The sequence below is a fragment of the Cupressus sempervirens genome, chromosome 4 (genome assembly GCF_028749045.1).
Source record: "Cupressus sempervirens isolate cs-2001-9-10 chromosome 4, ASM2874904v1, whole genome shotgun sequence".
NCBI classification, from domain to species: Eukaryota; Viridiplantae; Streptophyta; class Pinopsida; order Cupressales; family Cupressaceae; genus Cupressus; species Cupressus sempervirens.
This window is the reverse complement of record NC_143121.1, coordinates 64,125,527-64,148,968: the sequence shown is the minus strand read 5'-3', so window position 1 is coordinate 64,148,968 and position 23,442 is coordinate 64,125,527. Positions and strand designations below refer to the sequence as shown.

The following is a 23,442-nucleotide window of genomic DNA, read 5'->3' as shown; positions in this document are numbered from 1 at the left end:
TATAAACTTTCTAATTTAGTCCAAATATCATGTGCTAGGTCAGGTTGCTTTATCTCAACAATTTTTGATTCGATTAGGGCACTTATCAATGCTTCCCTTGAAGTCATGTTGAACTAAAATATCTTCTCCTCCTCAGCAATGTATGAAGATAGATCGTTTTCAAATTCAACATCAACTTTATCCCTTGTAATCAACTAGTAAATTAGTAATCAATTCTCATACAGATCAAATGTGTTTGCATCTCATTCTTTCATTTGTCGTACTTATCACCATCAAGTTTAAGACTCTCCTTCCCACAAGCCATAGTAGATCTCCTCAAACTGCTAAGCTTCCTTCTCAAAGAGGACCTGATGCTCTAATACCAATTGTTAAGAAGTAAAGTCCACAAACAAATGAAATAGGGGGAGTGAATCAGTTGTGAACAAATATAATTAAATGCAAACTTATAAATCTAATCTGCAACAATTAAAACAATGATACACAACAATAAGAAACCATATACCATAACAAAATGATTTTTTGACTAGGGAAACCCTTGACCAAAGAGAAAACCCTAGTGGGGATGGAATCCAAAAATAATGCACTAATATATAACTTCCTTGTGAAAGAATGTAACCTTGTCAAAATAATTCATTTAGTACAACAGTCCTTGTTAGAGGACAGATCCCTATTAGGAGACCTTGAAACCTTGTTAGAAGGTTCTAACCCTATTAAACGCTAAAAAGAACAAGTAAACCCACTGTCTAAGTACTCCAAAAAAAGTGAACGATAATACTTTCATGATGGCATATCCAATTGCTATGGTAAATCGATGTTGTTGTAGTTGTATTAAACAAAGTAGATGAAAACTCCTTATATAGATTTACAAAGACGATGTTTCTAAAAGAAACAATCATGAACTAAAGACGGCAATAGAAACTAATTAATAAACTAGAGACTAAGATGACAATTAAAGAAACATTATAATATTCTAATACCATCCTTTAATGGTCATTGTCTATCTGGGTTCATTTGGTCACAAATTCTTCAAAACATTATGCTTCTGCTGAGACCCTAGATGGATCTGCAAAATGTTAATGACCAAGAAGCCCAACATCTGTCCAAAAAACAATGACTCTAGCGCAAAGATGACTTTGCCACAAACCCTCCCAAAATCAGCAAAACATCTGATTAAATATTATCACAAAACATCCAACCAAATGTTGGATAATGAGGTTGCTTTTCCCTGGAGATAGAGATAAACACTGAGAACAGCCAGCACAATGTTGAGGAAAAATCAACAAACCCTCCAAACTTTGCAGATGAGCACGATGCCCCAAAATAGAATGCAAAAAGGCGCAATTTTTTAGGAGAAATTTTGGAAAAACTAAACATGATTTTTGAGGTGAAATCGATCAAAGTGCGACATGATTTTTGAAGTGAAAAATCAATCGAAACCACACAACACAAAGCTTTTTTTTTAGGAAAAAAGGTAAAACCCACTAGATAATTTTAGAGGAAAAAATTATAAACCCACAAAGGAATCCCATGCAACTTTAAGAATTACAGAATTAGAAATTTTTCAAGGGAAAATTTATAAAAACCCATCAAAAAATTTTATAAGGAAAAAATATGAAAACCCATAAAAAATATTTAAGGGCAGCTAAAAGCGAGACTTCGCATGGTAAACTAGCACATGCAAGACTCAAAAATCAAAGAATTTTGCTACAATAAGAAATTGAAATGTCCCTTTACTGATTTTATATGATATTTCAAGCCTCTAATCAGATCTTTAAGATCAAACAACCAATATTTCAAAGATCCACCAATTTCTCAATAAACCCCAAATCGGGTATGTCGGAAACAATGCCAAAAACTTCACAGCGTCACATATTATTAATAAATCTGAAAGTGGACATTTCTATAGAAATTTCAGCAGCATAACAGCCTACAAAATGACATTTTCAGATCTGTATAACATTTATACAACAGCTCCCAAATGGAGGACAAAAACAATGCTCATCGAGCTCCCGAAAATAACACAAAATAGCCAGAAACACCACAAAAGCACTAATAATCTATCACAGAAGTATAATCACGACCAAATACATATATTCAGCTCTATTTTAACATCTAAAAGTCTGAAATACAACAGCAACCCAAACTGATATGAAATACTCAATTGGAAACACCAAACTCTTACAAAAAACCATAGAAACGTGAATCGGAATCGGATCGGAATCGGCAAGGCCGAATCGAATCGTGAATCGGCAATGAATCGGCAATGAATCGGCGATGAATCGGCAAATTTGAAAAAACCCTTTAAATTTAAAGATTTTAACAATTTAAAACTTATTTCATGCACCCTTTATTGAATATAACTTAAGCACACTATAACATCATCAAATAGAAGTTAAAACTTAACATACATAAACATGAAACATAAAATCCATCACATACGTAACTATGTTATCTAAGATTCTAAAATGTAAATTGTAGGCTAGCTGAAGTAAATAGAAATCAAATGATCATAATGATTTAAATCATAGAATGTATGTAAGATGATCCATAAGACATCAAATCATAAATTTATGTAAGAATCTAAGATGAAGATCCATGAAAGTTTGAAACTTTGAAACATATGTCTATCAATGATTCAGTATCAATATCTGTAAACAAAATATAAAAACAAGGCTCCAGCTCAAGCCTCAGGCTCATAGTCATCATCATCCTCAACATCATCCTCAAGCTCGGCTACAGCCTCAGCCTCAGCCTCTGAGTATCCAGTCTGCCTAGTAGCAAGGCGTCTAATGTAGGTCCTAGAGGACTGTCGAGCCATATCTCCCGCATATAAGATGGGCTCACGAATGTCGCTAGGGCCTGTGTCTGTGCGTGCACGTGTGCGTCTACCAATGCCTGAAGAACGTGCTCTAGCTGCCTCAGCCTCTATATCCACCTGGTCAATCCACACACGGTCTTCCTCAGTGAAGACTGGATCTACAACCTCTGTGAGCCACTCTGATTCTGGATCAATCTCCTCTAGAATGATTGGAGAGGAGTCAGTGCCCAAAATCTGTCTGATCCTAAGACGGAGGTTGTAATGAACGAAGACAAGATCATTCAACCTTTACACTGTCAACCTGTTTCTCCTCTTCGAGTGGATGTGCTCGAACATGGACCAACTGCGCTCACATCCAGAAGCGCTGCTTGGCTGACTCAGAATACGAATGGCAATTTTTTGAAGTTTTGGAGTTGTGGCCCCAAACATTTGCCACCATCTATCTGAAATAAGGGAAAATAAAAATAATTAGTCTCATTTACAAATTACAAATTACAAGTTAACTCTAAAATTACATAATCAACTTTAAGTTTAGAATCTAGATTCATGAACATTGAATATATTATTTAATTTTTACCTGGCTGTATTGTTTCCCGAGCATCTATGGCTACCCTGCTAGAGAAAAGTGGCCCTTCTTTATTATTGAACTTATCAAGCTCAATAATTGTAGCACTGCTATCCTCATCAGTACTCAACCTCTGGATCACTGTATATAATCCGGTGAGAACCTCCTCATCCGCCTTGAAGTCAGAACGGAAACGAAATGCCGAATTCAAAAAGTAAGCTGCTGCATGGATGGGTCTGTGGAGCTGATTCTACCATCTCCTATCAATGATGTCCCAAATAGGGGCATACTTCTCCTGCACTCCTGCATACTGAGCTCTAATGGCCTCCTTGGCCCTATCCATGCCCTCATATATGTAGCCCATAGAGGGTTTCTCCCCATCAGCAGTTCGTAGGAGAGATACAAGAGGCTCAGTGGCCTACATATAAAGTAAAACAAAAATTTGAGTCAAAACTTAAACATAGAATAATTCAATAATATAAGGTAAAACTAAATCATTAAACAATTAGCATAGTAAACTGTAAAATATTAAATGTTAAATTGCAATAAAATTACCTTAAGTATTTCTCTAACAGGTTTCCAAAAACCATCATCATCAAATATGCAATCCACCACATCTATCCCTGCAGTGGTCGTAGCATAGGAAGATGAAATCCACTCCCGCCCAACAAACATGCTCCTCAAATCATCCCTTGATGTCAACAAGGACTGCAAGGTGATGAAATTCGAGGCAAACCTCGTGATCCCTGGACGAGCTAACTCTTTGTCTCCTGTGTACTTCCTCATTGTGCTAAGGACAAATGAATGATTATAAATAAACTTACATATGTTTTTTGCCCTTTCCACACATGACTTGACCCACTCAAGTTTGCCAATTTCCTCCAACATGAGGTCAAGGCAGTGTGCTGCACAAGGGGACCAAAATATGGTGGGGTGCCTCTCCATCAAAAGTTTGCCTACAACAATTTTAAGATAATTAGAAATTCAAATTTCAAACATGTTAGAACTTAGAACTTAGGAAACTTAGAAATTCTAAGTTAGAATTAGAAAAAGTTCAAAATTCAAATAAATTTATTTTCAAAACTTAAAAAGTTAAAAGTTTACCTGCAGCAACATAACTTGCTGCATTATCCGTCACCACTTGCACCACATGTTGTTCCCCCACCTCTGCTATAACTTCCTCAATAACCTCACATAAGTATGTGGCGTTTTTTACATGAGCAGAAGCATCAATGGATTTGAGGAACATGGTATATCCTACAAGTAACAAAACAACGAATTATAATTACTATTAGCAATCAACAAATCAAAATTTGATATAGTCAATCACGATTCAAAATTATGTATGTAGGAAAGTAAAATGATCAATCACCTCCACAAGATACAAGAAAATTGAGGAGTGTTCTTCCCCTCCTATCTGTCCAACCATCAGTCATGATGGTGCAACCCTTTTCGATCCACTCCTTTCGGTTGTCCTCAAGCTCATGCCTCATATCCTCAACCATTTCCTCCAGGAGGTATCCACTCAACTCAGCCTCAGTTGGGGCTTTAAACCCCGGACCACAAATGGCAACTGCATCTATCATGTTCTGCCAATAAGGAGTCCTGTCACAAATAGATAATGATATTGATTAGAAATTTAGATGTCAAAAACTAAAATCATAAAACAAGTAGATATAATTAAAGTTTTACTTTTACTTTTAACTTTAACTTTGAAGATAACAAAGAAAAAAGAATCAATTACCTGGCTGCAATAAATGGAATGTTGCAAAAGTACCAGAATTTGCAAATCTCTTTTCTGGCAGCATCATGAATCTCCTTGTTCAAACCCATGCCCTCAAGCGTGGGTTGGGAGCCAAGAGTAGTGCGAGGCACAAAGTAACTATCCATTCTGCTTTTCCGCACTCTAGGCCGCAATAGGTTGGTGTTGGACTCTGTCTCAGTATGAGACCGACTACCACTAACACTCACATGAGCACTAGCACTAGGATGAAAAGGAGGCCTAGAAGAACCCTCCCCAACACAACCTACGGATGCGGAAGCTGATGCAGATGTAGATGCGGTTGCGGATGTGGGAGCACGGGAGCCAATACCTCTTAACCCTTCAAGTTGCATTTTCTTAGTCAACTTGTCTTGTTCAATTTTTTCTAATGCCACTAAACAAGAGCATTTTGCCTCAGCGGTTTGTTGAGTGCAAACTGTGACATCATGGCCAGGTATGCCAGCAATGTGGTATTTCAATCTATAGATACCTCCCGAATTTATTTTTTCTTTGCAAAATATACATTTTGTTTGATATTTGGTTCTCCCAGGAAACTCTTCATTATATTTCCAGCATTCATCTTTTTTACCCATTGTGGAAATTGGAAAATGAAAGCAAAGGGCTGCTGCAATAAAAAAATTCATGTAAAAAATCAAAGTTTGCAACTAATAAACAAAAACTACAAAACAACAAACCCTAGTTTGCAATTTAGTAAAACTAAAAATAAAAAACATTCAAGATTTGCAAATGAACACTAAAAAAATTTAACAAAAAATGCATACTACACTAACATGCAAAAAAAAAACCAACACTTACCTCTTGCAAATGAGTTGAGGAGTGTTGATATTGACTCCTTAATGCTCCCAATGCAATTTATGGCCTCCCCAAATGGACTTCTGATCTCTTTGGTGCTCTTCCTTCTTGCCGGTTGGAAACCTATGGATTCTCTTTTCTCTTCTTCTCTCTCACTCTTCCTCTCTTCTACTCATACTAAGCAAATAGAAGGCTCTTTAGGGTTATAACAAAGAGGAAAGTCAACTTAGAAAGCAAATAAAACATGTGTTTTTTTTTAAAAATTGAACTTTCTATCCTTGCTGCCGCGGCCGATTTCTGGCGATACCCGATGGCGATTCTGGCGATTTTTTCCATGAATCGCCGATTTTGGCGATTCAGGCGATTCATGCGAAAAAATCGCCACCAGCGATTTCCGATTCCAAAAAAATCGGGAGCCATGAATCTTATCGCGATTTCGGCGATTTCATGGCGATTTTTGGAACTATGCAAAAAACACACCCAAAAACCCACAAATCTGCACTGTTCAGCACAAAGGCAAACTCTGCATGAGCATGCACATGGAATGGCTTCAAACTCCCGTCCTTAGCCTTCCTGAAAACCTGCAAACTCCTGTTCTTGGGTCTCTTTCTCCACAGGTTTGGCAGCCTCTGAAGAACAACAAAGCAATGCGCAAAAATCAAGTTCTGGAATCAGCCCAAAATGCCTCCAAACCCCTTAAAAGAGGGCATAACCCTAACTCACGTCCAAGAGGGGTTAATAAAACATATTTTAATAATAATTTTCATTTATTAGTCCATTAGCTTCCGAAGATTATCCCCTTTTTTCTGAAACTTCACCCTTTTGGGCCTGCCTGCCTTAGCAAAGATTATTATTTTTAATTATTTGAAAAGGGGACATGACAAGTCCTCCCCTTCCAAATATTGCTTGTCCTCAGGAAATGGCTGAAAAATAGACCAATCAATCCACCTGGATCTTAAATGTAGTCATGAACTATACTATTGTCAATTAACACAAGCTCCTGCAATATCCTCTGCAATATAACCAAGAGGAATCCATAATCAAACTGACAATTACTGCTCAACCAAACTCCAAAGTCACAACTTCCATAGTCAGAAACCCACGAGACACAAACTCTTAGAACATCAAAACTCAAGTAAAGTGGACAAATCAAATTTCCAACATAGTAAATACCATCAACGCATCCCACTAGCCTATACGGAATGTACAATCCAACTCTGCAACAATGGTGAACGCTCCCGAATGAAACTGTACCAAGTATGGAGAATCCACACACTGTACAACTCGTGCAGTCAACACAACTCTGCAAATCACTGGCCACTGTCTCATAACCATAACTCCCATGCACCCCTGATGGTGAAAAGCCATCACAAGATAAACAGCAAGAAATGGAACCCAAACCAAGTTTGTCTGCCATCAACTCCTCAGCACAAGGATCAAATGCTAACTGATGTACATACCCTGCAATATAATGTTGATAAAAAAAACCAACCTCAGTCAACAACTCACCATGAACAAGTGATACAACCCACTATGACTGATCACCAGCTAAGTCAGGAGATGTCATAGCCAAAGGAGTAGAATCAATAACAACACCCGCTGAAGCATCACTCCAAAACTCCTGCTCTAAGTCATGTATTATAAAGTTGTCAACTGCAGGACCTATCGCCATGTTGTGCCCATCACAACTCTCATCCCGAGGCATCAAACTATCCCATAACTGATGATAAGCACTAGGAACCAAAGTACATCTCTGTATCATCATCTCATCAACATGGTCATCAAAGGTGAATTGATGAGCATACCTCACAATGTAATGTCGATAGAATGCGCCAATCTCAGTCAGTGGCTCAGACTGCAATCCAGATGTAACTAACTACAATTGATCACTAACCAAGTTGGAACTGACTACTACCTCTGAAGACATCGCCAAGGGAGTAGTATTACTAGCAAGAACCATGCCAATTGTCGGCTCACCAACATCACACATGGTCTTTGATACATCATCTCTAGTCTTCGTGCCATTAGTACTAGAGGTCACCACCATGTCAGGCATACCACAACAATTTGTTGCAGCACCCAACTCAACTGAACCTGACTCTAGTGGGGACAAACCCGATATGCCAATGTTAGTATCAAGGATGGATGCATCCCCATCTCCACTGTCTTTGACAATCTCGACCATGGACATCCTCGGATCACCAGACACCATAGCTTGTGACTGTATAGAATCTGGTAAAGACTGTAGTTGCTCTAACTCCATGGTCACCTTAGCCAAATGAAACGGTGACTCCTTGAAAGCCAACTGTGTACTCTCAAGAATCTCAGAAGTCACCTCAAGCTGCTGAGTAAGCTCACTCACCTCATCTTCCTTGGCCAACAATGCATCGTATGCTGTACTGCCCCACTCCATAAGATAATCTCTATCGGCTACCAACTGCATATAATCCTGTCTCAGAATCTGGATAGCCTCCCATAAAGAGTGAAACTCTGTTAAGGAAAGATAACTGCCTCCCTGCTCATCACTAGTAGGAGAACCCCATCCATAAACTGCTAACAACTGACAAGCAGCATCAAAATGTTGGCAAGCGATAGCAATGTCTTGCTCACTAACTCTCAACTGATTAGACACATGATGGCACTGGCTAGACTGTCTCCTACAAACCTCCTCTGATGCACTATCTAAAGGAGTATCCTCAAAGTTACTAGTCTCTAGAGTATTACCATCCATATCCTGTGAATCAACTCCAAAGCTCATATCAACATATGGAGTATCAAAAACTGTAGCACTGATGTCTAACTCCTCTGTACCAAAAGAAACTGCCAAGGAAACTAAGTCTTCAAAACTACCCACTGCATCCTCCTGGATGTCATCAATGCCAATATGATCCTGGGACTCATCTGTACACATTGCCAAATATGAAAGATCATCAACACATTCCAGCAAGTATGGTCGACTGGTTATATGAACAAAACCCCAACACCGGTGTATAAAAACTAATACCAGCATCGGACAAGCTGCTGGCACAAGAAAAGACAACACCGTGCAATCTGCTAATCAAATCCATGATAGCACCCAAACAAACACTGCTACCAAAAAATGTTAAAGATCTCTAGTCAACTGAATCCCAAACACCAATATAACAATCTCGAGTCCATATCTGTAAACTAGAATCAGCTGGTAACTCAAGAAAACTCCTCACCTGAGTAATATGACCAATACCAACTAACTCCACATACCTGTCATAATGAGATAATGAAGTCACAATACTGTCTTTGTTCACTTTCAGCTGGCTGGACAAATCATGTGAAGTACTACCAGCCTCAACCTCATGTGTCGAAGCATCTAAATGTGCCTGGTACTCTTTCTCAACAAAGTCATGAATGCTCAATGTCTGCTCATCTCTACCAGGTAGCTCACCATCATGGACAACAACATCCTCATAATCATCATCTGAACTCACTACGTTGTAGTCACTACCTGTTGTAACTATACCATCCTGAATACCTATGACATCACCCTTTGACGACCTGTATACAATTGTTTCAATTTGAGTATCAAGTTGACCATTACTATCAATCTGCGTAATATCCTTTCTCACTACCTCCTGTGGTGGAGTAGAATCTGAGACCTCAGCCTGGCTATAAGCTAGTTTCTCAAACTCCTCATGCAAGTTCTTGGTAATTGTGTCATCTGCCTTGTGAGAAAATCTACCAAATAGAAATCCAGTCAACTTATCCACCTTAGCTGGGTCGGACAACATGTCATTCATTATACGGTGGTGCTCAACCAACTGTTCAGACATGTCATGGCTTATTTTCGTAAGTTTATCTCGAATGTCTAAATAACCATCCTTTCTACTTTTCTGACTCTGGATATCAATTGTCATCCAAGATCGTGTCCTCTGAGACTCTGTACTATACCTGTCCATTTTGGATAAAGTAGAGTGTAACTCTAATAGGTTATAACTTCTTCAAACACCAAGAACTAACATGCAATTGATTAGAAGTAGCATGCAACCATAGATTTTGACATGCAGCTGATTAGAAGCAACATGAAACCACCAAATTCACCAAGAACTAACATGCAAATGATTAGAAGTAGCATGCAACCATAGATTTTGACATGCAGCTGATTAGAAGCAACATGCAACCACCAAATTCACCAAGAACTAACATGCAAATGATTAGAAGTAGCATGCAACCATAAATTTTGACATGCAAGATTTGGGTAGTTGTCAAAACTGACATGCAAACTTCTACAAACCCTCAGGCTGGCAAGATCATAGCTCTGATACCACTGAAATGTCTCTTTACTGATTTTATATGATATTTCAAGCCTCTAATCAGATCTTTAAGATCAAACAACCAATATTTCAAAGATCCACCAATTTTTCAATAAACCCCAAATAGAGTATGCCGAAAATAGTGCCAAAAACTTCACAGCTTCACATATTATTAATAAATCTGAAAGTGGACATTTCTACAGAAATTTCAGCAGCATAACAACTTACAAAATGACATTTTCAGATCTTTATAACATTTATACAACAGCTCCCAAATGGAGGACAAAAACAATGCTCATCGAGCTCCCGAAAATAACACAAAATAGCCAGAAACACCACAAAAGCACTGATAATCTATCACAGAAGTATAATCACAACCAAATACATATATTCAGCTCTATTTTAACATCTAAAAGTCTGAAATACAACAGCAACCCAAACTGATATGAAATACTCAACTAGAAACACCAAACTCTTACAAAAAATACACCCGAAAACCCACAAATCTGCACTGTTCAGCACAAAGGCAAACTTTGCATGAGCATGCACATGGAATGGCTTCAAACTCCCATCCTTAGCCTTCCTGGAAACCTGCAAACTCCCGTTCTTGGGTCTCCTTCTCCACAGGTTTGGCAGCCTCTGAAGAACAACAAAGCAATGCGCAAAAATCAAGTTCTGGAATCAGCCCAAAATGCCTCCAAACCCTTTAAAAGAGGTCATAACCCTAACTCACGTCCAAGAGGGGTTAATAAAACATATTTTAATAATAATTTTCATTTATTAGTCCATTAGCTTCCGAATATTATCCCCTTCTTCCGAAACTTCACCCTTTTGGGCCTGCTTGCCTTAGCAAAGATTATTATTTTTAATTATTTGAAAAGGGGACATGATAGAAATCATAAGATCAAAACCTTTAATCATGCTTGCGATTTCTAGCAAAAATCCTCATAGACAATACACAAAAGTTTCATAAAATATCTCTTACGATTTTTATTTCTAAAAATCAAAAAGCAGATTTCTAAAAAAAATTTCCAAATGAAAAGAGGCTCGAATTTTTCTTACAAAAATTGTCAAATTTTATGAAATCCCATCCACTTTCTCTGATACCATGTTATGGTAAATCAATGTTGTTGTAGTAAAGGAGATGAAAGCTCCTTATATAGATTTAAAAAGAGAATATTTTTAAAAGAAACAAACGTGAACTAAAGACAGAAACAACTTAATAAAAAAAATTAAGATGACCCTTAAAGAAACATTATAATTCTAATACCAACAAACATGGACTGACTGGTCTTCAACTTACTTGCCAAAGCAATTACTTTGAGGTCCACTTAATCAACCAACATCACCTCTGCTTTTCTCTAATAGTCTAGCATCAAGGCTTGCATCATATGCATGAAGAATACCATTCATACCATACATACATACATACCTAACCAAGGAAAATAACTTTCCTTCATACCCTTTACAAATGATTAATTAGGTCGACCTATTAGAACTTCCCCATCGTCAATTAATTACATAGGACCATGCTCAGCCATACATGCCTTCATAAGCATTAATACTACCCTTACATTAAGCTTCCTACATGCTACAATAATAATATTACATTTTCCAATGATAAATCACGTGTTAGAATATCACAATCAACTACCAGTAGGATATACTACACGTTACACAATAGTGACCTTTCCAAAATCATCCAAATGCTTCTCACTTCCGAACATAGGTGCATGAACAAGTCTTCTACCACCTTTCATGCTCACTAGCATTGATTCTTGTTCACCAACAAAATCTAGAAAATATGCCTACAACTATCTCTGTTATTAGTTCCTATTCACTGATTTGCTACAAGTCATAACTAAACAACTTGTAGCTTAACCAAATCATCACACAAAGTATAGCGAACATAGATATGATATATACACTCATTGTACTGCACATGTAAGCTTGCATGTCTAACTCTGTCAACCACTAACCTCACTAATTGGATAAATAACCTGCGATATACAAAATCTGAGTCTGAACATAAGAACATATGTTGTCATCAATGAAAAAACTTGTCATTAATACAACATCACCGCAACTCATCAAAAGTATCAACAATGTCCTCAATTCCTAATGATTGGTGCATTTGTTACATCTAGAAACAATACTCACACAACTCTTATGTATGGGGCCAACTGAGATGTATTAAGTATGAGGCGTAATAAAGTTGGGTGCTTTGTTAAGTCTGAACAAGCACCTTCTTGAAAAGTATGCGATAAGATTATTGCTTCCAAAACTGCATTCCTACAAAGTTAAAATATTCACATTTCCAAAAGACATAGGGAACCAATTCATTGTTACAAATAGCTCATCTCCTATCACCAAATTTTGTCTCCCAACCAGCTACTTATGTTGTATCGAATTCATATATGTCTATGGCAAGAGTGATGTCACAAACTCGTGCTGAAGTTACAGAGACATTCCAAATTATAGAATATTTATCTTTTGTCAATAAAAAATGATATTATATCATATAACTTCTTGGTGTCTCGTCGTAGGGGCATGACACAAAGTGCCTTATTTGTCTTGCATTTCCGCAATACCTTCATGGTATGTGCCTTATTTGTGTCTGATTTCTGCCATGCCTCCCTAGTACACATGCCTTATTTGCATCTCATTTTCATGATGACATGATGACCATGCCCTATTTGCCTCTGATTTCCAACTTGCACTAGTGTTTGTGCTTTATTTTGGTGTCATTTCCACATGAAGTGCATGAGATGTAACATGTCCAAGGCATGAGAATTGAGATTTTGAAGCTGTACAATCTGACTTGAGGCCAATGAACTAATAATCATTTGGTTCCACTCTAGTTACTTTCTAGGTCGACCAAAAATGAAACCAATTTGTAAATACATAATGAAAATATAAAGTATTCACATAAATGCATGAAAACACAATATGAAGATATTTATTACAATATCTTGTTTTAAGAGTGTGTCTCTGTATTTTATCGCTGCTAGAGTTGACCTCCTCAAAGCTCCATTGGTTTTCCATTCCTTCATCCTTTAATTGGGTGCTTTTGGTATCTCCTTTAAACTTTGTCTTCTTGTTAGGGGTCTCTTTTGTTTGTGTGTCAAGTATTACTTCTAATTTGTGAGCTAGACTCTTTTTTCCACACATATGCCCTAACTCCCATTTTTCTCCACACTTGAAGCATACCTTTCTGCCCTTTCGATTACATAAGTGCCCTGACTCTCATATTTATTGACACCAAAAACATAACTTTTCCTATTGGATACACTTGTGTCTTGATTCCCATTTCTTTTAGCAATCAAAGCATGAAGCTTTCCTCCTTAATTCTTCTAGGTTCCTCTTAGGTGGGAAGGAACCTTTGTGTTCATCCTCCCTACAGAAGTGTTTATCTTCTTTATGGAGATTCTTAGAGTGTGTCTTTGATGCAAGTTTTTTGGATCGTCTTTATTTGAGGGTGTATCAAACTTTAGTGCCTTTTGGATTGCCTCTTCCAAGTCTATTGGATCCAAGGCTCACATTGTTCTTTTGATCAATAATTCCCCAAATAAATGTATCTTTCTTAGGAGATCTCTTGTACAATGACCACTAAACCTTTTGAATTCAGTGGCCTATTCTTCCTCTGATCCCTCTTGTGGTTCAGTTGGATTGATTGTTTGAAGTACTATTGTGGGTGTGTACAATAAAAACCTTTTTATGAGTTTTTTGTGTTGACTAACCATAAGTATTTATTTTTTGTTGACCTTGGGTGATAAGACTGTGATGCCGCCATTCATGGGTTGCACCTGTTAAATAGAGCCCGACAAACTTAATGGCATTGTATTCTATCATGGAACTTAATGAACGATAGGTGTCTAACTTATGCACCCATGAAATTGTGATTTTCTCTAATCCTTCAAACTTTGGAAGGATTATTTTATTCACTGTCGTTTAGGTCTTTATCTTGTGGTGTCTTTCTTTTCTTATTAGAGTAAGCTTTCATTTTAGCATCACAATAATTTGTAGAGGAAATATCCTTCCTAAGTTCTGGATGAACTCTACAATATTCCTCAAGTAGTGGTTTGGGATATTGCCTCGCCCTAGGGCCTTTTTGTTGAGTAACATGGATTGTTTTCTGCAAATCTACTAACATTGCCAATTTGATTGATGATTTCCAAATGCAGATTTGGATCTCATACAAATATAAGAGGAGACATGTCTCTATGATTAATCATCACTAATTAACATATTTAATAGTACTATAAATAATGATATATGTAATATATTATTATATTATAATATATATAATATATTATTATATTATTATATATAATATATATTATATTACATTATATATATATATATATATATAAAAGATATTTATCTTAAAAGATGACTTACCATCAACAAAGTATCTCATGATAAAATCAATCTGACAGAAGCTAAAATTTTAACACTCCCTCTTAGCTAGGGAGGATTTATAGAACACATTATGCCCTCAAGAATAAGAAGAGATGTCATCTCAATATGATATTCAATTCACTATGAGACTAAATTTCTCACCTTTTATAATACACAATTGAAAAAATTCCATTACTTTAAAAAAACCACCTTTAGTCTATAGTAGCAACTATGGTGTCCAGCAAGATCCGGCCCAAAGAACCATAACAAGTTTTTTATCATGGTGTCCAGCAAAATCCGGCCCAAAGAACCATGATAACAGGTCTACCATTTGTAAGATCACCACCTTACAATGGTTACCTTCTGACTGTTCGTTATCATGGTGTCCGACAAAATCCAACCCAAAGAACCATGATAACAAGTCTACCATTTATAAGATCGTCATCTTATAATGGTTACCTTCTGACTATTCGTTATCATGGTGTCCGGCAAAATCCGACCCAAAGAACTATGATAACAGGTCTACCATTTATAAGATTGTCATCTTATAATGGTTACCTTCTGTTTATATATATCAATGAAAGATCGGCCACCTTTCATTACATATCATATGTGAAATAGTACCACCATGAACCAAGCTAGAGGGTGGTGCAAAGGCTTTCACCTCAATTCTCTCTCATAGAGAAAAATGCGTTACAAGGAATTTCACTTAGAACTTCTTCTTCTTCTCATAGAGATGATATCATTCACAAAGGATTGCATCTCAAAATTTCTCTCTGAACATCGATCTTGGGAAGTCAGGTCCTCTAGGTACTTCCTTAGAAACTCTCTTTACCCAGGGATGCCTGTCGAACTCATCACTTCCTCATGATACACATACGAGTAAACCCATCAACATCATGTAGTCACCCACATGTATTTCTAGACTCCCTCTAAGTATCAATCTTCTAAGCTCCTTTGTTGCCTTTGAAGCACTGTCATACTCGCTCTTAATGTAGAAGACTTTCACAATCTCAATCATCAAAGATGAGAGCATTATTTTATCCATCTTGATCATCAGGGTCTTTGGAGTTACTATCATTAGTTTGAGTTTGCACAATATCTGGTAGCATGTGTAAAGTACCAACTTTCTTTTCTTATCTCCACATGAATGGAACATCTTCCCTTTAAAGATGGTTCAAGTGAGAATAGAACATTGTTATCATTTACTGTAGATGTTTCAACTGAAGTCACCACTTTCATATGATGTACACAAAGGATAGGCCCATTAGGATCACATAGTTGCATGAATTATCCTCTTGGCTATTACAATTTATTAACCATTGAAGCTTCCATCACGACATGGTTTACTCCCTCTAAATCAATATGATCATGATCACCGAAGATTGACCGAATCATATCATCTATCTCCTCCCTCTCTTTCAAAGTTGCCTGAAATATCAACCTCCCTCTGAGTCTCAATCTCCCTCTTTTTCCTAAAATAACATTCTCAAAGGAAAAGATCAAGACACATAGCTCTTATGTATAGAAATACAAATGAGTAGACAAATGTGATACTCAATAATAACTGCTTATCTCATAAACATCAAATAAATAATAAAGTGCCTTCATATGTGTCAAGTCAGAGGAAAAAATTGCCTAATACTATTCTAGACATATGTAACTTATCTTGGGTTGTATTATGACATTCATGATGGCACCAAGTTATACTTAGATCAATCTTTCCATTATAAGAAATTATAATAACCCTTATAAAATATCAAATATTTTAATAAACATAACAACCTCAATATATTATTGATTTCACAATCTTATATATGCTTACATTTATATAATTAAATATATAATATTGCAATTCTTCATTTTATAAAAAATAACTAAAATAAAATATTATGAAATAATAAAATAATTCCATATACTTTATCAAAGTACTTACCTCTTAATACTCTTCTACTTAATCAATATCTCGTGTATTAGAATTGCATATGACTTTATTATCCAACTTTGAAATTAGTTATAATCAATATATCTATATATATTTCATTTACTACGATAAAACATCATACCTTTCCCTTTACCTCAAGGACGTGTCATTAGGTCAAAGGGGGTCCTTTTAATAATAGTGTTGTGAAAAAGGTGGACTCGATGAATGTGTGTCGATGTCTATAGGATCATACGCACTCTACCTTCGTAGTCAATAGAAATGATATCCCTCTATACTGCTACATACTATGACATCTCCTTCCTCTAATTTGTGTGTGCTATTGAACCTTTCTATTAGGGTTTGACCATCTTGACAACACGATGTTGACATAGTCTGCCAAATTCCTTTGTATTTGCTCACCTCGTGGGCTGATTTGTCTCGTTTCCTTGCTATCTATTCAATCGCTGACTATACCTTCGATTGGAACGTATCAGGTGTATATTGGATGGATATTTATATTTCCCTCCTTGATTAGAATTCTCTATTGACATGATTGGCAATTACTCGTACCTTCTTCCAAACCCTAATGCCTTCCTCCACATATCTGTTGCGTTATTATTCTACCCCTAATTGCGCCTTTTACTAGGCGTATGAGGTATACATGTAGGGATTTGTTTTATTATCTCCTTGTAAATATTTTATAAATGTTCATGTATATGATTGTATGATCCACATCTTTGCAAGTAAGCTCTTGGTGGTATTAATGTATCACATTTACAAACTGTTTTCTTTATTCCTCTGCTGCGTAGGAACAGAAGTTCGTTCCCCTACTCGAATTGATTATTAAAACAATCTTCTCATTAATTTTGATGAATTTCTTGAACTTCCAATTTGGGGGATCCCACAAACATATGTACTGTAGTGTGTACAGAGAATCTCTGTCTGCCTGTAATTGCACTTTGCAATTTCATTTCCTATGCCAGTCTCACATGGGCACACAAAGTGATATGTCAAAGTTCTTTGACTGCAAAAACATCTTTCAGCATCACGGATTCAGGTTTATGATCCATGAGCTTGTAAAAATTACATTAAGGATTGTAACCATGGCTCTAATACCATGTTGAGTAACATGGATCATTTTCTGCAAATGTACTCACGTTGCCAATTTAATTGATGATTTCCAAATGCAGATTTGGATCTCATATAAATATGAAGAGAGGAGACATGTCTCATGAAGAGACGTGTCTTTATGATTAACCATCACTAGTTAACATATTTAATAGTAATAGAAATAACCATACATGTAATATATTATTAAATTATAATATATAATATATATTATATATTCTATATTATTATATAATAATATAATACATATATATAATATATATAAGATATTTATCTTAAAGATAATTTACCATCAAAAAGGTATCTCATGATAAAATCAATCAGACTGAAGCTACAACCTTAACACTTTCCTTCGATTTTGGATTTCTTCTCAATTGCTTGTGTTACATTTAACCCATAGATAAATGACATACAAAAATAAGGAAAGCATAACAGATACAAAATACACCAAAAGTTACCCTGGGAAAACCCTTCCAAAATGAAGGGAAAAACCCAACCACACAACAAAAAACATCATTTTATTGATGATAAAATGTTGAAATGTAAAACCTTTTTCGCTTGATACAATATATTAAAAATAGAGGGACACTTCACATTACAATCGAAGGTCTCTTTAATTTTCCAAAACATGACTCTTCGCATTTCCATATGCCTCAACGCATGTCATATCTCTAATTTTAATATTACAATTATTATCATAAATGTCCTCTTCAGCTAAAGGTGACTATAACGATAATAACGCCCATATTTCTAGAGATAAAGATCTCTATCACAGTTACAATCTTCAACACTCCCTCTTAATAAGAGAGATCATTAGCAAAACAGTCACACAAGGCTACAACCAAAAATATCAATGATAAATTATACCCCTATAGATTCTTATAGAAAAATAATAATTCATGGAATCACTCAACATGAAAACCTATAAGAATCACAACCATCTTTTATCACGGACTCACTCAACGTGATGATGTCATGAAATATTTCAACATCACTAACCTGCAAGGTTCTTACATCACAGACTCTCTCAACATGATTTTGCATGGAATCACTCAACATGACAATCCTGCAAGGCTCACAACCATCTTACATCACAAACTCTCTCAACGTGATGTTGTCAAGGACTCTCTCAACGTGACATCCAACTCCCATTATGGAATCACTTAACGTGATGACATCATGGACTCTCTACATGATGTTCACCATGATTTTCTTCATAAGTGAGAGTTTTCGAAGTTGTCCTTACAACTATTATTAATTTCACATGAATAAGAACTCATAATAAACAAGGAAAATCACAAGCTAAGACAAGAGTCTCAAATTCTACAATATCAAAACATTAATGACAGATATAAGAATGGTGAGAATTTATAAGCACTTCCTCTCAATCAAGAACTACTTTGATCATCACAATAAGATCGTGGAAGTATCCTCTCTTTGAAGCTGAACATCTCCCTTTGAATATGTAACATCAAAGCAACATCCCCATCTCATTTCTTCTTGTTGCATCTTGATCCTACAACCAAGAGTGATAAAACTTATCATAATACCATTTCTAGTTATATAAAACTCAGGAGCTATACAAAACTAGAATATTTGTCTTTGTGTTGGTGCCAAACCAAAAACCATTCAACAATGACTATAGCCATCTTGCTACAGACATTAATATCGAGCTCATAGACAGTTTCCTGCTTGCTGGTATGCTGACTACTCCCAAGTACCCATGAAAATTGTTGTTTTAGTCATCTATAAGCTGCAACTTAGAATACATCAACAATCTCTAAACATCCCTCCCGATATCAATCACAACGATGCTCGTCCAGCAATCATTCAAAAGAATTAACTTGGTCATATTATTGTTAAACTTACAATATAGGTTTGATACATAAATAATAACCCACAGAAAATAAATTATTTGCTACACATTCTAACATATATGAAGAGCATAAATAAAAATTAAGACCTATTCATACTCTTTTCTACAAAAGAAGACAATCACCCTTATACTTATCTGATATTTCTTTCACTGCAATCCAAAGCTTATCTCTTCAAGCTTAGATAGTATAAGAAATTGTCATCAAAAGAGTAATTTTTCTCCACAATAGCATGTGTAATGTCCCTTGAATAAGAGCCAACCCCCAAGACTCTTGTCGGTTTCAAAATCTTTCATTTGACATGCTCGCTTGCCACAAAGAATTTACGTCCCTCGCCAACATGCGCACAACTCTTGCAATAAAGAGCCCAACTACTCAACTGTCGAGAGTTGGGAGAACTTTGTGACAATTCGGAGGATGAATTTTGAGCCGCTCGCCGACAGGAGTATGTTAGTTACTACAATCCATCAAGACTTAACATACATGTTAACAAGGATTTATTGCTGCAATGCCAAGTCGCAAATAACCTCACAAAAAAATGAAGATTCTCGGCAGAGCTGAAATAAGAACGACAAAGCTCTCCTAAATGTTGTTGTGTTTCTCTCCTTCACTACTAAGTATTTGATAAGTCTCTTCTCCTATACATTTTCAGCACTAGTGTGGAACTCTTCTCTCGAAGATTTTTCCATCGCCAATACAAAATTCCTCTGCTCTAAAATTTTCATCACTAGTAGAAAATATCAATGGCCGTTCCATTAATGGCACAAAATTCTTCTTACCCTGTCTTCTAATTCCGCCATGAGCATTTCATGCATTTTCACACATGTGAGGCAGGAAGCAGAGTGTGAGGTTTGAATATGATTCTAGATTATGGCAACTTAAGGAATTGTTTCTACAAATGTCATGGCCCTAAAGAATTTTCAATCATTCTACAACTCAACGCAAGGTGTCGTAGAATAAGATTCCAGAATTGTTCAAGTAACTTGGATAATCATTTTTGGCCATCCAATATGCTCCACAATGCAAATCTACTAAGAGACGTGAGCTACACCAACATCATTGGTTATACATTTCTTTGATGGACTCCTCTGTTAATGCAAGACATGATGCTCTGCAAGTTACAAGCTCCAATGTGCCAGAACCGTTATCACTTTCAAACAGCATAGAGACTACGTGGATATTCATACTAGAGTGTTTCTGAGCAAGCACAATAACCCAAAATGCTCCACACTCACTTACACTCCAAACATCAAAAGAAAGGATGATTAAAGATGGGATGATTAAGAAATCAAGAGTAAAAGACTTCTTCAAAAGTTATGAATAGTGAAGATCCACAGACAACGATAAAATTGACTATATCAAGAGGGGTCCTAGAGATAGACCACAACCAAGAACACTGAGCAGGTAGCACTTAGGATACAATACTCATACACAAAACTGAAAATTTGCTTCGATCACACACAGATCTAATAAACACAGCCCTGTATACACTGAGCATATGAGAGGAAGAATCAAAAAAATATTGCATTTGACAAATTCTCATAAAATGAGAGAAGCCCGATTAAAAATAGCATATTGAATAACCAACTGCAATGAAGAAGCTGGCATAATAAAATGAGCCAAAACTAATAGATACGATCATGACCAAGATTGAATGACAATTATTAGGGGAGATTCCCTCGTTATTGATATCAGACTAGGCTCTGATACCATGTTAAATTTAATCCAGAAATGAAAGATATACAACAACAAGAGATAACAGATGCAACACACACCAAAAGTTACCCTGGGAAAACCCTTCCAGAATGATGGAAAAAGCCCAATCACACAACAAAAAAATCATTTTATCGATGATAAAATGTTCAAATGTACAATGTTTTTTGTTTGATGCTATGTATAAAACAAATAGAGACTCTTCACATTACAACCGAAGGTCTCTTTAATTTCCCAAAACATGATTCTTCGTATTTCCGTATGCATGCCTCAACACGTCATGTCTGTTGATATTTTTCATTAATGTCTTGAGAATTTTTCTATGATATCAGTGAGTGGAAATCTGATTTAAATGTGCAAATGGTTGTTTATAGAGAGTTTCTGAGCCAATTCGAACTCCTCAGATATCTTGGGAATTTTCCATATGTTCGATTTATAACTTGAAATCAGTTTTGGCAAGCTTGTCTTTTTGTCCACATTATCTTTTTCCAGTATTGCTCGGGCCTCTGTTGATCTGATAATAATTCGTCTGCACACTCTGCTTTTACAGTGCTACTGCTACATTATCTTTTTCCAGTATTGCTCAGGCCTCTGTTGATCTGATAGTAATTCGTCTGCACACTCTGCTTTTACACTGCTAATGTCTTGAGAATTTTTCTATGATATCAGAGAGTGGCAATCTGGTTTAAATGTGCAAATGGTTGTTTATAGAGATAGTTTCTGAGCCAATTCGAACTCCTCAGATATCTTGGGAATTTTCCATATGTTCGATTTATAACTTGAAATCAGTTTTGGCAAGCTTGTCTTTTTGTCCACATTATCTTTTTCCAGTATTGCTTGGGCCTCTGTTGATCTGATAGTAATTCGTCTGCACACTCTGCTTTTACAGTGCTACTGCTACATGTCAACATGATTGGAAGTTTTGTGTGGGGTGCATGAGATGTTACTTTCTGTAGATCTTATGTCCAGACCAGAGAACTGTGCTCGATAAGTGAAGACTGTGTAAGAGCATCTTTTTTGGTAACTGTTGTTGGTGATCAAACATTGGTCGTTTATTTTGAAATGGGAATGTTTACATAAAATAATCATTATATTCTTCAAAGTATTGAAAATGCGTACAGCAGATTGGTTGAACCACAAGAACACTTGTAGCCCACGTTCAGGCAATTGACTTCTTCAATTTGTAATTGTCAATTGCAGTCAGTTCGAACATCTCTTACAAAAGAAAATATGCAGTGTAAGAAAATATGCAGGAGATAGCATTATCTTGTTTTGTTTTGTACTTGGAAGTGTGTGTCTTTGAAAATGCATATTATCAGTTTTTGAGCATGTGTGTGCATAAGGAATTACAAGAAAAATGCATGTTGCAGAAATATAAAAAGGAATGGACACGTAAAAAGCAGTTTTTGTGTTTTGTTTGAGATGGCATCCTGACAAAATGAGGGGTATCACAGTATCCACGGGAACCATACAGAAAAGAGAACTCGTTTCTTTTGGTCACTTGATGAGTGAACAAAAACTGAGATTTCACACAAGGGCGGAATATTGAATTTTTCTAGAGTTCACAAGAAAGAAGAAAATCATTGTTTGTTGTTATTGGAAGTCATGCATCATTGTAAAATCGAGCATTTTGTACAATACTCTGCTAGTTCTGATCCAAGGTTTTTTCTTTTAGTAGTTTCTTTGATGGCATGAATGCATGATTTCACATTTCACTGGCTGTTACATTGGTTTTTTGTGTTTATGCAGCTTTCTTTGCTGAGAAGTTGAGAGAAACATACACTGGATGAACAAAAAAACGTGTATTCACCTAAACTGAAATGACAATGTCCCTTTTTAATATGCAAGAGCTGATAAAAATCTACAAGAAAAGTGATACAAAATTCTGGCCTTTCATTGCATGTACTAATTTGTAAATGATTTTTTCAGTGCTCAAAATTACATATACTGGTCGAAAAAGGATGTTGCAGCACTCAGAAAAACACAGCAGCATATAGGCAGTGAAATGAATCATTTATACTGCTCAGAATTACTGCCATGTCTAGCATACAGGATTATCAAGACTAAAATATGTATATATGATACATATATACCTATATATACACACACACACACACACACACACATACCCATACACACCCAAACCCCTAATAAAATT

At 36.1% G+C, this 23,442-nt stretch overlaps 2 protein-coding genes across 2 annotated transcripts in view; both read right to left on the bottom strand.

Annotated features, from left to right (window-relative positions):
- The window catches only part of LOC149559955 (protein LEAD-SENSITIVE 1-like), a 98,183-nt gene that overhangs the window by 28,088 nt on the left and 46,653 nt on the right, over positions 1–23,442 (bottom strand). The gene's annotated exons all lie outside the window — the stretch shown is intronic.
- Positions 3,485–6,124, bottom strand: LOC149559957 (uncharacterized). The gene is made up of 6 exons (XM_089824374.1): positions 5,962–6,124; positions 5,128–5,770; positions 4,756–4,988; positions 4,488–4,640; positions 3,939–4,339; positions 3,485–3,801 (listed from the first exon to the last, which is right to left on the bottom strand). Exons 2-6 carry the CDS (start codon positions 5,736–5,738, stop codon positions 3,634–3,636), a joined length of 1,566 nt encoding a protein of 521 aa, XP_089680500.1. The 5' UTR covers positions 5,739–5,770; positions 5,962–6,124; the 3' UTR covers positions 3,485–3,633.

What these genes read in the sequence shown, in the direction of transcription:
- LOC149559957 (XM_089824374.1), bottom strand. Translation starts at nt 5,738, where the DNA reads ATGGGTAAAAAAGATGAATGCTGGAAATATAATGAAGAGTTTCCTGGG. An exon ending in TTTTCTTGTATCTTGTGGAG is followed by an intron (nt 4,641 to 4,755) that starts GTGATTGATCAT and finishes TGTTACTTGTAG; the next exon opens with GATATACCATGTTCCTCAAA. An exon ending in AGCAAGTTATGTTGCTGCAG is followed by an intron (nt 4,340 to 4,487) that starts GTAAACTTTTAA and finishes AAATTGTTGTAG; the next exon opens with GCAAACTTTTGATGGAGAGG.